Source organism: Periplaneta americana, chromosome 9, assembly GCF_040183065.1.
Source record: "Periplaneta americana isolate PAMFEO1 chromosome 9, P.americana_PAMFEO1_priV1, whole genome shotgun sequence".
Taxonomy (NCBI): Eukaryota; Metazoa; Arthropoda; class Insecta; order Blattodea; family Blattidae; genus Periplaneta; species Periplaneta americana.
The window spans coordinates 88,853,723-88,871,219 of record NC_091125.1 but is presented as its reverse complement, the minus strand read 5'-3'; the positions used below and the strand labels follow the sequence as shown (position 1 = coordinate 88,871,219).

The window sequence follows — 17,497 nt, the reverse complement described above, 5'->3', positions numbered from 1 at the left end:
AAACAGAATAATGCTAACATTTTATGTATTTTATTTGTGTAGAAAATTATTTGCAAAAGGGTCTGAAGTTTAAATTTAATTTTTATGACTTATCTCCCTTTACCCAAACATCATCGGATTCTTCCTCAAGTCCTAAATTCCCTTGCTAGGACGTGCGATCGCATAATATTTTAATTGTTTCTCCTGCCATTTATCTTTCTATTACCATCATCGTGTACTCATAAAATTTATATAGGCCTAATTATTTAATCCATACTTACCTAATCAAAAAATTACAAACCAAGAATAAAGATGTTTGACGTAGGTCTAATCCAAGTGTTCTTATAAATTCTCTGTCACATTTTTTTTTAATCTATTAAGTTTTCTAAAATAAATGTAAAGTATTTCAAGTTATTTGTGAGAACGTAGATACATTTAAATTAAAAAAGAAGGCAATATAATACACTATTCCGCACGATTTGTTTTCATATAGCTTATTCTTTATAAATCAGTTTAGTTGTGAGAAATACGAGTAAATGTATTCAAAATATATAGGAGGTGATTCGCGACTGATGAACCGCGCTTTAGGAATAATCCGTTCTATAGGTCATTTTGAGCATAAAATGTCATATAAACATGGATCCGATCATCAACCTTTAAGGAGTTACAGCTGATTGAATCCTACGAAAGTAGCAGTGATTTTGCGAGTAAACTAGGAATTATTCACTTAATATATACTTACTTACTTATGGTTTTTAAGGAACCCGGAGGTTCATTGTCGCCCTCATATTGGCCCGCCATCGGTCTCTATCCTGAGCAAGATTTTAATATTATCCTCCCATCCTCCATTTTTAATATTATCCTCCCACCTACATCTCGGCCTCCCCAAAGGTCTTTTTCCCTCGGCCTTCCCAAAGATCTTTTTCCCTCGGCCTTCCAACTAACACTCTATATAGAAATAATAATTCAAAATATTGTATTAATCATAAAACAAAACACCTCAGTTTGTAAGCAGTTTTTCAAATATCCCTCCTTCCACTTCAATATACCTACCCAGAGCCTTCTTTAGTTACAAACCGGAGCATGGGTAGGTTTAGCAACGCTGAGTGGAGGCGGGAGATTCTAAAATGATATTGATGTAATTGTGCGTGCCCATTGCTTTCGTTGTAGGTAACGTGTATTTTTCCAACATTACTTTATGCACAAAGGTAAGATCAAGATTCAGAGTAGTGATGTAAATTATTACGGATTCGAAAATAGTGTTTTACTGCAATCAATTAGCTGTACTTCAGAATACGGCGTAAGTATGCTACTTACATACAAAAGACTGCCACTTAAAATAATTACAGAAAACAATTTTTTATTGATAGTACAAAGGTAAATAAAAAAAATATATATTCCTTGCATCGAATATAATAAAATCAACAATGCAATAAAGACGTAAGTTCCTACGCAGCGTTCTTAAGTTCTATTCAATTAACAAATTTGTGGCTAGCAAGTTGACAATGTTGTGCGACTTTATGGTGTTTCATCTGTAAACGTGAAAAGTCTAGGATACATTTTAATATTATCTTATGCGATTATCGTGCTTTTCTATAAATACCGTATTTCAGATGCGCAGGAAGCCAGTTTTAGTTTGAACCTGAACAGTTACTATAACAATACTGTTATCCTAAATTATTTGTTATAAACTTTTTAAAATATAATTTTAAAGAAACATAACTACAGAAAACAAGTTAAGAATGTAAATTATGCAAATAATATAAAAATGTAAACAGATGAAACTGACATATTATAATAAAGTATGAGGATGTAAATACAGTTAGGCCAAGTATAAAGATCTATGAAAAAATGAAGGAATATACCTTTAACATAATACGTAACAAAACACATCATTATCTATTAAGTATGTGCCAATGAGCGTAAATTCAGTGAACTTTAAATCCTGTAAATACGAAGTGAAAAGAAACATGTTTATAACTAATTTATCACAAATGGAATAATATTATTAAACGAACCTTGAAAACCAACAAAGTGAGTGTATGCATCTACAAATTGTAGGTAGTTCTGACGTATAGCAAGCATTCCTAATCTTCAACAAAACTGCAACTTATTTTATGGGATCACAAAACAGCTGTTTACAATGAACTTGAAAATCAACGGCGTAACTTTATTGATATAGCAGGCGAGACCCAACAATTTGGCAAGAATTCTGATACACCACAAACCACAAGTAAGACTATAAAAATGTAATTTATACAATATTTAATATTAATTAGAAGAATAGTCAATTACTTTGTCATCATTAACCGTAATAATTTCCAAAGACTGCAACCATTTTATTTTCATTTACTGCCTTCTTTTTATCTCCAACACGAACTTAGTTTATAATACATCAACAATTAACGTTTGGTAGGACCGCGAACATAATTACATCGACACACACTTATATTGTAACATTAATTTACATTGAAAATCGGCATTAGCACAAACACGTGCTCTGTATCGTAGGTCTCCTGTTGTCAGCTAATTACAGTGTTGCCGACGTATGGCTCCGGCTTGTAACTGAAGAAGTCTCTGACCTAGCCTGTTAGGAATCAGTGATAGTCTACATGTTCAAACCAGTTATTTCAGTACGTTGTTACTATGTCGGTGACGGCTGTTATGTTCAATTCTTTGCTGATGTTGACATTCCTTTTGTAATCATATAGAGTACAACATATCCTGACAAAGGTCTCAGCTGTAACTTAATGTTATATAATAAATGTAGAATGAAAAAGAAAAGTTGCTGTGCCGTGAATTTTGTTTGGTTGGAAGGATTGATATTAATTTACAAACGCAGTATTTTGCAAAACTGGAGCAGGAAAAAATTCTCACTAATGTATGTATTTTAATTACAGCACAGTATTTTTATTTTTCAAAATGATAAAAAAGGAAAATAATGTGTCAAGTATTTTAAAAAATGTATTACCGCAGACCTACATAAAGTCACAAAATTTATTTAGAGTACCGGTAGTGTACAAAATACGTAATATTGTGAATATAATTCTTCTTTGTCGTATTTGGACAAAGGACAGGGTGTGTTACTTGCACATCGCATAATTATTATTATTGTTGCAATTAATAGAGTGCTTGTCTCTACAGAGGCCGCTCGAGATGTCTAAAGCGAGGAACCTCGTGTTTAAATCCATTGAACTGGTGAGTAGAGATTGCTATGTCTACGACTATCATTCTGTAATTTTATTCTGCAATTATTTGACATTTCGTGTTATTATAACTAATGCGAAGAAATTCGATCCCCAAATTTTCTTTTCCAAGATATATTTAATTTCAGAATGTGTTCCTTCAAAGAGAAAGGAAAGGGAGATTTGTGAAATCAATTAGTATTCTTTAACTATATATCTATTTATCTGTTAATATCATTACAGAAAATAAGCATCGAATGTCTTACTGCAAGTAGGCCTACTGAGTGTGGTTGAGCAATAAGTACTAAATATGGCTGAATGCATTAGTTATAGCTGTACAAATGCACAGTAAGTGTTATTTATGAGTGTAAAGTAATACTACTAGATATGAGTCTACAGAAAGTTAGTACTTTGTACAGAAGCAGCTATTAGGTATGGGTGTACTGTACAGTAAGTACTAGGTGTGGATGTACAGTAAGTACTGTATCGGGCATGGCTGTTCAGTGTGTACTAAGTATGGCTATAAATAAGTACTAGGTATTGATGTAACGGTACAGTAAGTACTATGTACAACTGTACAGTAAGTACTATATATGTCTGTACAGCAAGTACTATGTACAACTGTGCAGTAGGTACTACATATGGGTGTACAGCAAGTACTAGGTACAACTGTACAGTGGGTACTGTACGGGGTGGAAGTAAATAACCTTGCAGATTGAGAGGGACGATAGGGTACACGTAAATAAATAGAAAACCTATATTATGTTTTGTGATTAAATGCAGGCTAAATTAGAAGATTAAGTTTCAAATTTCAGCAGCCCGGGAACATCGCCGCTAACACACACTACTCGTGATACAGATGTAAGAGGTCAACGAACTCGGTGTCTCGGTAGGTTAGCTGCTCTCTGCATCGATTGCAGCTTGTATCGTGCAGTGGCTTGAAATTAGAGGTTTTTAAAATTAAATTTATACGAAACCGTCCACGCTATTGAATTACGACAGAGGGATAAATTATTCTTTATTAGATTTCCTATTGATATGGACAAAAATCACGATCCGACTCGCAATAGTTATCTCACGAAATCCGTTTCTGTGAAGTTGCTAGATTTATGCCGCAGTTTTTATCTTTAGTATTTTGGAAATAATTTCCTTTTGTTAGATTAATCCCTTCCCTTGTCTTTGTGCCAGAATACTAGAATACCTTATTGTACATTAGTTAATAACAATGATGCTGAGTGTTTGTATTTGTTGTATATGTTTTTACTCTTTGTTTGTTCTTCTTTTGCATCATTTAATATGTTAGACTAATTTTTATTACTTTTAATTTATACTTGTATGTTCAGTTGTTTTTTATGTCATATTCATTCTGTCACTCGTTATTACTGTAGACTAATTGCAATGGTGTATAATTTTTCTTGTAGTTATATTGCATTTCTGGTGCCATGAAAAAGAAGGCCTGATGCCCTTAACTCCACCGGAGTAAATAAATAAATAAATAAATAAATACATAAATGAAGAATAAATAAATAAATAAATAAATAAATAAATAAATAAATAAATAAATAAATAAATAAATAAATAAATAAATAAATAAATAAATAAATAAATAAGAGATCGTTAAGCATTTGGGGAAACATTTTTTTCTCTGAAAAAAACTACGAGTTTTCCACCAATATGATATTGTAATTTTGTGTTACATACAACATGAGCTATTCGCTTTGAAAATCTGCAAGGATATTTCATTTCCACACTATATAGGGCTGTACATTAAGTACTAGGTACAACTGTACAGTAGGTACTATATGTGGCTGTACAGTAAGTAATAAGTACGGCTGTACAGTGTACAGTAAGTTGATGCGGGTCGATCGTTGTTGGGCGCCAAATTTTGTAGCGGTCGGCTATCGTCGTCGTTGCCCACGGCTGCCAGCTCCGAAATATGGAGAATATCTCGAGGATGGCACGTCGATATAAATAATTAATTATATACACTGATTAATTTGGGCGCCAGCCTCCTCGAGATTACTCCGGTAGAGGATGAGGTTCCCAGGTCAGCTGCAAAACGGTCGGGACATGGGGTTTGGGAGACGTGCTCGTAGGTTGTAATGATGTAGGCGCACACCAGAAGTTGTTGGTAAGAACTATGAAAACGTTTATTGTTATTATTAAGTGTTCGTTTCAGATTAGCAGAAATGCGCGTCCAAGTGTATAATATCTCGCTCTCAATTCCCGCAAGTTGATATACTAATTTCTGACTTCACGTAATTATATAATTTGTACTATAAAACACCAGTAATATAACGGACAGTTGATAACGTGATGAGAGGAAAGAATTCAGACTTATAATGATAATGCAACACACGACTTCTTACTACACCCACTAAAAAATTCTAAGTCCGTAAATTGTTATACTGCCGAGTTAGGTTTGCCGAGAATATGTGGAGTGCAACTTCTCCGTACGAGTTGTATATGCCTTCTGTCTATCTGCCAAATCTATCCTCTACTTTCAACCACCAAACATAGAATTTCGCCCTCCTATCTATATATCACGTGTCTCTATTAAGAATCCTGATTGGCCATGATTACACTTACGTCACTTAAGACGCGTTCTTCAAAAATTGTTCGTTAACTAGAACATCTCCTACTTCCGGCGTCCTATTCTCTGACATATACCAGATCATCTCTTTTGGAACCTGGCTTGGCGTCATCTTACTGACCACCCGCAGGCAAAGTCCATACATTCCCTCATCAGTCAACTCCACGCCTGGACACATGTTTCCTGTCCCCCTAGCTTGGGTTCGGCCTTCCTGTCCACCTGTTACTTCCGTCTCAGATTTTGAAACTAACTTACACGTCCGCGCATCCTATCCATATGAGAATATTAACACGAAATACTAATCTAATGAAAATCTCCTTATCCTATACGAGGAACCGTCTCAAATGCCCTCTCATAACAAAGAATATTCCCAAGGGAATATTTGTTGTTATGAGACGCCCCAAAATAATACCTTCGCTACTAGTCTCCGGTGTCCCCTAATTAGTCACACTTGGATACACCTTTTGCTATGCTTATTAACAATGTACAAATTTACACTTACAATTATTACATATTTACAACTATTCACATGTATGAATCTATATACACATCTCACGCCTGCTTACATCTCACACGCCAGTTTAACTGACTTCTACCTGACATATATACAGCATCCAATCGTAACATTCAGGGCACATCCGAATACAATGGCGCTCTCTCACTCACATTCATGATCGGTTCCTTGATACATACTTATACTTATAACATAGAAATAAGAATTATGAACCACAATAAAAAATACGCTAAATAATGCACAATACATTTTAAAATACCAATTAACCCTTTATATCATACTTCATACATTATCTGCAACCTTCAAAACACATCTACATTCATAAAACCGAAATAATAACCATTAACCAGAATCAAAATTATACTAAACGATGCACAATACTTCTGAAATACTAATTGACCCTACTTATCCTATCTCATACACTAGCTGCAACCTTGAATACACATCTCGAATAACGTCCCCTCAATATAGAGGACAACTTTATGTCTCGAACTAAAAATGATGGTCTGGCACTTAATATTGATTCTAAAAAAAATGGATACATATTCAAATCGAATCATTCAACCTCTACAAATAAATGAACATAAATGAAGTTAATTAAAAAAAATATTCTATCATTATTATTAATCATTATTAATTCTTATTAATATCATCTTTAAATTATTGCCACAGGGAATACTACTTATCGCGTGATCCTACAAGAAAACACACAAAAACAACTAATTCTGAAGGTGGCAAAAAGAAAACAAAAGTAACAAAAATTTTCCCAAGGTTAAAATTTTCAGCACTGAAATCAGTTCTTGGTTCTAGTTGCTTATACCGCTCAAATACTACATGCACAAAACAAACACATTCTTATTTTTCTTATAATTAAAATCATATTATTTTCAACTTTACACAAATTCTCGTTTATTAACCTGGTACGTCGCCTGGATGTCTATCATAAATCGGATCGTCATTCTCCGAATGGGATCGTCTGCGGCCTTCCTCATATGTCATTGTGCCATTCTTAAATTGACAGTTTACACGTGGAGACACGCTACTCCTCACATTAAATCTACCAGCATGCTTCCACTTAACTTTTTCTCCTCCTGCAGAAAAATGAGGCCTCCAATAGCCCTTCCTATACTCACTTCTTTGATCGTTGCAGTACCGCTTCCTATTGTTAGAAAATCGGTTCACAAAATATCGCGTGTCATTATTGTAGGGTTGTAAACCATGACCGCCAGCACTGTGTGGCCGATCCCTACTCCAACCGTCATTATGGTCATTGCTTTTGTACCCTCTGTGGGGTGGGAAGGCTTCTTCTGCCCTCCGCCCCATGTTTGTGATGGTTTCCGCATTCTCTTTCTCGCTCCCAAACTCATAAAACTTTTCGATTACTCTATTTACTTGCTCCTTGAATGCTCTATAACTTTCTAACACCTGGCTCTCTAACCTGATACTGTCCTCGGCTAGTCTATACTGCAATTCATTATTATTCTCATCGAGATTATCGTCCAATCCATTAATATCCATATTTATTTTACTTTCCACCTCATTATTATTTCCGGCTACCTTAATATTCAATTCCCCAATATCCTCAATTAATTTACTTTCCACTTCATTACTATTCTCGGCTACCTCATTATTCAATTCACTAGTATCCACAATTAATTTTCTTTCCACTTCATTACTATTCTCGGCTACCTTATTATTCAATTCACTAATATCCTCAATCAATTTACTTTCCACTTCATTACTATTCTCGGCTACCTTATTATTCAATTCACTAATATCCTCAATTAATTTACTTTCCACTTCATTACTATTCTCGGCTATCTTATTATTCAATTCACTAGTATCCTCAATTAATTTACTTTCCACTTCATTACTATTCTCGGCTATCTTATTATTCAATTCACTACAATTCCAGACCAGCATAGATTCCAATTTCCTATAATTCTCGGCTACTTCATTTCTCAAATTAACGAACTGGCTCTCTAGCCTGCTAGTATGGCTCTCTAGCTTGCTACTATTCTCAGCCATCTCACTCTTCAAATTACCCATCTCACTCTTCAAATCACTCTTCAATTTATTACTAGTTTCTATCATTTCGTTCCTCATCTGATTCATCTGTTCCAATATCCGCTCTAACACACTATTCGACATGACATTGTCCGAACCTTGCGAACTTTCTTTATCTTGGCTAGTACTCGTCCCTGCTGTAGTCTCCATTTTTTTTTTTTACTTCTAGTCTGGCTCCTTAGCAACATGTAATATATAACATATCTTCAACAATTCCCCTTAAACTCAAAAACAAAATAAACCCTACCAAAATGAATTACACACATGTACATATATATGGACACAACAATTGAAATGAAACCCTTTATGCTTACGTATCGACGTCTTCTAGGTTACGCCTGGGTGATCGTCTCCCCCACCGTCCATCATTGTTCTCAGCTGTTTGGGGTCTGCATGGTGTTGTGGCTGTCGGTCGTTGACACTGCATGATACTGCAAGCTGCTCTACTAACACTGCGTTGGCTGTCGGCTCTCGCGTCGATCCCCGCTGCGATCATTGTTGCCATCAGCCGCATTAACCCTGCGTCGGCTGTCGTCTCTCGCGTCGATCCCCGCCGTTGTCATTGTTGCCATCTCGAGCCGCATTAACCCTGCGTCGGCTGTCGGCTCTCGCGTCGATCCCCGCCGTGGTCATTGTTGCCATCTCGAGCCGCATTAACCCTGCGTCGGCTGTCGGCTCTCGCGTCGATCCCCGCCGTGGTCATTGTTGCCATCTCGAGCCGCATTAACCCTGCGTTGGCTGTCGGCTCTCGCGTCGATCCCCGCCGTGGATTCCTCACGCCATCAGGTGTTCATCTTGTAGCTCGTTGTTCATTCGGGCCTCGCTGCTCATCTCGTGCCCGACGTTGGGACGCCAAATTTGATGCGGGTCGATCGTTGTTGGGCGCCAAATTTTGTAGCGGTCGGCTATCGTCGTCGTTGCCCACGGCTGCCAGCTCCGAAATATGGAGAATATCTCGAGGATGGCACGTCGATATAAATAATTAATTATATACACTGATTAATTTGGGCGCCAGCCTCCTCGAGATTACTCCGGTAGAGGATGAGGTTCCCAGGTCAGCTGCAAAACGGTCGGGACATGGGGTTTGGGAGACGTGCTCGTAGGTTGTAATGATGTAGGCGCACACCAGAAGTTGTTGGTAAGAACTATGAAAACGTTTATTGTTATTATTAAGTGTTCGTTTCAGATTAGCAGAAATGCGCGTCCAAGTGTATAATATCTCGCTCTCAATTCCCGCAAGTTGATATACTAATTTCTGACTTCACGTAATTATATAATTTGTACTATAAAACACCAGTAATATAACGGACAGTTGATAACGTGATGAGAGGAAAGAATTCAGACTTATAATGATAATGCAACACACGACTTCTTACTACACCCACTAAAAAATTCTAAGTCCGTAAATTGTTATACTGCCGAGTTAGGTTTGCCGAGAATATGTGGAGTGCAACTTCTCCGTACGAGTTGTATATGCCTTCTGTCTATCTGCCAAATCTATCCTCTACTTTCAACCACCAAACATAGAATTTCGCCCTCCTATCTATATATCACGTGTCTCTATTAAGAATCCTGATTGGCCATGATTACACTTACGTCACTTAAGACGCGTTCTTCAAAAATTGTTCGTTAACTAGAACATCTCCTACTTCCGGCGTCCTATTCTCTGACATATACCAGATCATCTCTTTTGGAACCTGGCTTGGCGTCATCTGACTGACCACCCGCAGGCAAAGTCCATACATTCCCTCATCAGTCAACTCCACGCCTGGACACATGTTTCCTGTCCCCCTAGCTTGGGTTCGGCCTTCCTGTCCACCTGTTACTTCCGTCTCAGATTTTGAAACTAACTTACACGTCCGCGCATCCTATCCATATGAGAATATTAACACGAAATACTAATCTAATGAAAATCTCCTTATCCTATACGAGGAACCGTCTCAAAGTAGTGCGTATGGCTGTACAGTTAAGTATTAGTTATGGGTGTATATGAAGTACTAGCTATGGCTTTACAGTAAATACTGTCCAAATTTCACGAGAAGATCCCTGCGAGGGGAGTATGGTACTTGCGGGGTAAGAGGAGAGAGTAAGCCAGTAACTCAGCGTTCTTGAAGGAGCAGGTGGATGGGAGTGGTGTCATTGGTCGGCTGGGACAAACAAGTCTCAGTCAATGGCCAGCCGGTTCCGTGTGGGGGATAGGTTAAAAGAGTGGGGGGAAAAACTCGCATTCCTTGCGCGGATCTTCTCGTGAAATGCGGACTGTAGTAGGTATGGCTGTAGAGTAAGTAACGGCCATGGCTGTGCAGAAAGTGCAGTTTGAGCACAGTTACTACCGTACGCAGGTACTATGCATCGCGGTGGGCGGCATGTTCTCCGAAGTGCAGATCCGTGTGGGCATGAACCGCATCGACTTCTTCCCCGACGACTACCTACCGACTGGCATCTTAGACGTCAACGAAGACAACGGCGTGACGCGCAGTGAGGCCGGTACCATGTTCGGCAAGCTCATGACGCAGATCATTGGACTCACCGCATGCTTCTTCATCACGTGCATCCTATGGGTCTCGCACATTGTCGACATCCCCCCTCACACCTATGTTGTGAGTACAGACTTATCTTACAATTAAGGGTTCATACTGCGGAATATGTTTCCCATGGAGCGAAAAACAGTTAATACGCGAAACTACAAATTCAACTAGGGGGAATGAAACTGGTCACCCTACTCCATTATTTCCTGGCCTAGTTGCATCATATGTGTTGCCTTCTTGGTATCACCTGTGAGGTTCAGACCTGTCTTCGGTCAGTTGACTAAACAACAAATTCTACCATAGAGATGAAATGTGGCAAATGGAATGAATTTAGGTTAAGCGGTTGTGGCCTACCTAATATACCAGAAGAAGAGCCCGGAATTTTAGGTGCTAAAAGTTAAAAATGACACTGAGTGTAGATGAATAGAAGTGGTGCCCTTGAGGAGAGTTTTAAGCTTAGTTCACAAGAACCCGATATGTAATAATAGACTACACAACAGAGTCAGAAGGACTGCGCAATGGATCTTGTAAACCGTGCGCTAATTTGTAAGTGGGGTTAAGAGGATTAGGGAAGAGTCGGGCACTATCGGACAGTGCGTTTCTTTCATCTACCACCATATGGTAGTACCTGAATGACATGGTTACGTTTCTCTATGCGACATCACAGAAACGTAACCATGTCAATCAGGTACTATCATCGTGTGGTAGATGAAAGAAACTCACTGTCCGATATTACCCGATGTCCGATACTACCCGACTCTCCCCTAGAGACTTTTACCGGTACCAAAGGGAAAATACTGAATGACATCTCAAAGAAGTGGGGGCATGGCTTTTATATTTATAAACTATAGCGAGAAACAATATTAACTTTTAGCACCTAAAATTCTCATCTACAGATGACATACCGAAAGTGTTACAGTAATTGAACTTAGGATGCAAGTCTGCACTTCCCTAATAAATATTCTACACCAGCTGTGCCAGCTGGGATAAAACGTTCATGACGTAATATGTATAAAGTCTGCACTAATAGCTGCCGCCGACGTATATTAGGTAGTACCGATAAAAGGGGTGAAAACTTCGATTAAGCGAAATACTAGATTTTAACAGGCGCTAAATATATCTTGTAGAATTAGGTACCAAACACAATTTTCAAAATAACTGATTTTCAGATATATCACTTAGCTTCATATAGCCTATTTGAAAAATCTAAAATCAGTAAATGATTCTAGAGACACTGATTTAAAATTACATAAATTTAATAGAATTAGCGGAATAATTCAACATTTCGGTTGAAACATTTCAACTAGCACAAAATTACGAGTTCGTATTAGTTGTTGTAACTATGGGTACATGCAAGCAAAAATTGGGTCATAAATAAAATAGAGGCAAAAGAACTGGAAGCTGCAAAAATGAGGTGCTTGGGATCTATGCTGGGCTTTAGGCCTAATAGGTTCGGTAAACAGAAAAATACAGATATACGGAAAACCATATAAGTTCAGAATACAATAGAAGAAATTGAATTACATCAACAAAAACTGGAAAGATCATTAAATAAACGAGTGCAGAAAGGATCTCAAACAAGCTTGCCGATACCAGCCAGCAGGACAAAGACATTTGCGATGACCAAGAAATACTTGGAGTCACCAAGAACACCTTCAAGAGCGATGATGATGATGAATACAAAAGGAAATAAAATTTAAAAGAACATATTTTAGATTAAACATACAGACATCCGTAATAAAAATTATGTATGGTTTATGTATGAGTTGGCGAGGAATGACTATCGATTGTTGTAATAGTCGATAGCCAAGACGCACGTAATGGCGACCTCGTGGCTGTAGTAATGTCAGTTTATAAAGGAACAGAGTCTTCCTGAATATATCGATAATTGGAAGTGAAAGCAGTTGGTTCATAGGTAACCATAACATAGAAAGTAATTTACAAAACCGAAATTCAATGATATTATTTTTAATTATGAAGAACTTTGATTTATAAAACAAATTCAAGTAGGTCACCTGCTGCGGTGACGTGGTCTAGACCTTCAGCTTGTCAAGCAGGTGGTCCGAATTCGAGTTCCGGTTAGGCTTGAAATTTTTCATTGACAATTGTAGCTTATAATGTACCACTAAGTACCATTATGTAAAACATACGCGTATTTGCAAAGATTACCTTCCAACTTCAAAATTAATATATATTTACTCTAGGCATTTTCTATATTTGATCACATTTTATTATGGCATCTCATTATTAAATGATTTCATAGACATGTATGACATTATCTTGTTGCTATAGAGCTAAGTGTCTTAAAACAATATTTGAAGAGGTAGGGGAGAGTCGGGTAGTATCGGACAGTGCGTTTCTTTCATCTACCACCATATGGTAATACCTGAATGACATGGTTACGTTTTTGTGCGACATCACAGAAACGTAACCATGTCAATCAGGTACTATCATCGCGTGGTAGATAAAGAAACTCACTGTCCGATATTACCCGATGACCGATACTACCCGACTGTCCCCTACTTGTTCCTAACTGTTACATTTTGTAAATTTTAATATTTGTTTTATTCATACTTGAAACCATGCAAACTATTTAAATATAATTCTAGACCTAAATATAGCTTCTCTGCTCCTTTGTAAATATGTGTCCCAAGTTTGATAAAATTATATGAATATTTGGCTGTGATACAATTAAATATACAGGATCCGGCAGAGAGATCTCCCCGATTAGAAACATAAATAACAAGAGCAACATAGATCCTATTAAACATTTTATTTGGACCTCTTTCAGAAGAATGTTTGAGAATTTGACATTACTTTGTTTTAAAAATAATATTGTCCAAATGCTTGCCCTCACGAGCTATGCGCTCTTCAAACAGTGACTGTGCGTCCTTCTTCCAAAAGAAAGTATAGCTCTATTATCCCAAATTGTGCAACAGGACATCAAACAGTAACAAGATCACTGTGAAGAGGTCGCTGATGCATTTCTTGAGGGTTTTTGGGGACCAATATGAATGTTTTGTTTGATGATGCAGCCCGACAAATGAAAATGAGCTTAGTCATTACTGAGCACAGCAGTATCGCCTGGAACAATTTTCAATATGGTCTGCAAGCATCTTGGCGGTTGAGCCAGTCACGTTGCCGAAGTTCCTGAACCACCATAACTTTGTAGGGATGGAACTTGATGTCAAGGTGTAAGATTTGTCTCACACTTCGGTCAGTTATTCCCAATGCCAGAGCATGTTAATGGCTGAACGTCGTGGTGGAGATGTGGTAACAGCATGCCTCACTGCTGCGATATTCTCGGGAGCCCGAAAGTGCGACATCTACTACCGGACGACTTCTGTTTGAAAATTTAACCTTTTGTCTGACATTTCTCACCCACATCAGTAGGGTTCTCTTCTCAGGAATTCTTTCGTGTCGACCTACTCTAAAATGGGTACGAAATTTTCACAGCGTTGCAATCACAGTCACCATTCTTTAAAAACGTTCAACAACAAAATGCATGATGTTCGTCTGTCCACGCCATGACGGTAACTGAAATGGCATGGCTTCTGCTGCCCAAAGATATATAGACTTACCACTCAAGCGCAACTATCAAGAAACCTGCATGGCGGCCAATTCAAACCGGGGAGATCATTCTATCTAATCTTGTATAAAAGTTTTGCAAATCACTATTTTTAACAGCCGAGACCTCAAAGAACCACTTTATATTTGTTACAGAATATGTTATTCGGCGTCCTGTGTGGCACGTACTCCATATCAGGGGGATCTATCTTCATCGACGTGTTCAGAAACGCGAATAACATGAAGGATACAGCCAGCACTATCGAGATGGCGATGTGGACCGGGGGCATCGCCATAACTAATGGTTTCATCTACATCATCGACCTGATTGTTGATTACCTAGCCAACAAGAAGTGGTGAAGTTAATGCTAAGGTTTGCAGAGCTTCAAATCTTAACCTCATGACATCAGTCCTGTATTACCCATTCAAGGTTACTCTAATATGGCCATTTTGGATGGCTCATTTAATCGGCTAAAAATTATATTACTTTTAGCAGCAGACGGAAGTATGATGCAGTTCAGATAAATAAGACAATGTGTATATAAACTCTTCCCTTACTGAAGTTGTCTCTAAGGAACTAGAACTAAGCACAACTTACTTGCTCAATGACTCCTCCCGCATGTTAGATTGCAATAGAGCATGTAACTTTTATATCTCTGTTTTACATCGTTCAGCACTAGCTTCTAATACCTACAGTTTTTTTTAAATAAGTACACACTATTTTCTTTCACGTTATATTTCACTTTCTCCCTGTTCAAATGTTTTGAGAATTCAAACAGTGGAGCAGAAATCACGCATCTAAATAGATTGAAAGTCAAGCGATAGCGGAGAGATCGGTTATTTTCGGGTGGCCCCTATAATATCTCCTACTTTCCTTTTCACTCATGGGAGTCTCTTGTTCTATTGTCAAGTATGAAACGCTTAGCCTTGGGACCACTGATTTACCACAAATATAATTTTATTGTGGCAACGTTAAGTCCCTGGCAAACAGACACCTTGGATGCATAACAATTTGTCGTCATTTTGTCTACACGTGTTACGGTTTATACATTCCATGAATCCTGATGAAACTGATGCAAACGCTAAAAAGACATCACCTCACTACAACAATGAACGAGACAATAAATAATTTTACTTAAAGTATGTGTTAATTTCTGTTCATGTAATTATTCATCAATAGAACCCATTTGTCAAGGCAACGTATAGGACTATCCTAAATCAATTGCACAAAAAGAAACATGCATATGTAGTATATATATATATATATATATATATATATATATATGATGAGCGTATTTATGAGTGTATGTATAGGTGCATGCATTCGTGAGTGTATGCATCGATGCATGCATGCATGCATGAGTATATGTATGCATGCATGCATGCATGAGTGTAATACACGAATGCATGCAAGTATGCATGTAAGCATGCGTTTGTTCAAGCACACATATGATAATTATTTCATAATTAGTTTTAGACCTATTAGAAATTATTTAGAAGAGTTTAGGGTTGCCAGATTTCCCATTTTTTTTCGGGATTTCCTGAAATTTATACAATTTGTGTGATTTTCCGCTTCCCGATTTAAGATATCGATTTCCCTCTTTTTCTTAAGTTGAAAACCTTGTAAAAGTAAAATTTCAACAATTTTATTTTTGAACGTTTGGTAACATCATGTAACACTGTAAGTCAGTTCTTTGCATTGAGTCTGTGTCATCTATACTTTCACAGCCATGAGATCAATTTGAAAATATTTTCTGTGTATAAAAATCAGCATTAGGTTTCATAAAAATGATTTTTTTTTCAGTTAGTAAAATATTAATCTTATGAATAACTCATTTAGTTTAATGAATAGTGTGATAAATTTAAAATATCTAAAATATTGATTTCAGCAATTTTTGTTCCAAAAATCGGAAATTTCCGTAATTTTTGCGAAAACTCACCCTTAAAAGAGTCCTATAATACGAATGAGTAGATTGTTGCTGTTTGTCATATAGTCTATATATACTATATAAATTTTAGATAATGGATGATATAAGTGAAATGTTTTATTGTCTTGAGTCTGAAATTCTTGTTTCCTTCGTTTGAAGAGTTAATTTCTAGAATATGAAATTACACACAAATACAAATATTAAGTCGCCAATTTACCGATAAATATTTCTAACGTCGCAAAGTCTTGTAGGTTCTATGTAAATTTGTTTAATTATGGAATGTAATGTACTGAATTACATGAAAATGTAACATACTAATCTCAACTTTTCTTTTTTGTATTAATCTATCCTTTCTAATCCCTTCACCATCTTAAGATGAAATAATAATAATAATAATAATAATAATAATAATAATAATAATAATAATAATACAATCACCAGTCGGTCTGGGTAGCGCAGTCGGTATAGTGCTGGTCTTCTGTGCTCGAGATTGCGGGTTCGATCCCAGGCGAGATCGATGGCATTTAAGTGTGCGAAGCTGATATAACCTCGGCAATTGCGAGCGTCATTAAATAAACCATAACTAGTTACAACCATCACCATAATCTATTCTTAACGATGGAGACATTTTGTCCTCTGCCATCGTCATGGACTACGATTAGACATTAGAAGTATGGGGTCTCTTCAGTCACATGATGAGCATGGTGTACGATCGCCGCTTAGTGCAACACTGGAGAAATAGAGGACCAGCACTTAGTTCCGATGGAAAAAAAAGATAAACATCTGATTTCCGACTCGAATCCGAATTCTATGGTTTTGCTTCCACTTGAACCACAACCAATGGAAGAGGAGTCATCTTTATTTTGTAAGTTTATCTGATGATTCAGGCGTCGGCGGTAAGTCCGGTTACTTGATCATAGAAACATTTTCTGTAGGAATACTACAGGAATTGGTTTTGTACGAGTTGTGACATGACACAGAACGTTTTGTTAATGAAGTTAGAATGGAAGGAAGGAGAAACTGAAGAACCCCCCAGAAAACTTGCTAAAACACTCTTCTATCAACCACACATTACACCTGTACTCGTCAGAATTTCAAGTCGATCCTCTGGGTATTACGTTATCGTAAGAAAATCT

The 17,497-nt window shown here is 37.2% G+C and overlaps 1 protein-coding gene across 1 annotated transcript; it reads left to right on the top strand.

The window, feature by feature from the left end:
- Positions 1-10,689: 10,689 nt before the first annotated feature.
- LOC138705675 (uncharacterized) lies at positions 10,690-15,663 on the top strand. The gene is made up of 2 exons (XM_069834255.1): positions 10,690-10,938; positions 14,590-15,663. The coding sequence occupies exons 1-2, from the start codon at positions 10,705-10,707 to the stop codon at positions 14,791-14,793; spliced, it is 438 nt and encodes a 145-aa protein (XP_069690356.1). The 5' UTR covers positions 10,690-10,704; the 3' UTR covers positions 14,794-15,663.
- The last annotated feature ends 1,834 nt before the right edge of the window (positions 15,664-17,497 follow it).

Excerpts from the sequence above, each read along its gene's own strand:
- LOC138705675 (XM_069834255.1), top strand. The coding sequence starts at position 10,705 with ATGTTCTCCGAAGTGCAGATCCGTGTGGGCATGAACCGCATCGACTTC. Across the intron at positions 10,939-14,589 it reads TCCCCCCTCACACCTATGTT|AATATGTTATTCGGCGTCCT; the intron begins GTGAGTACAGAC and ends TATTTGTTACAG.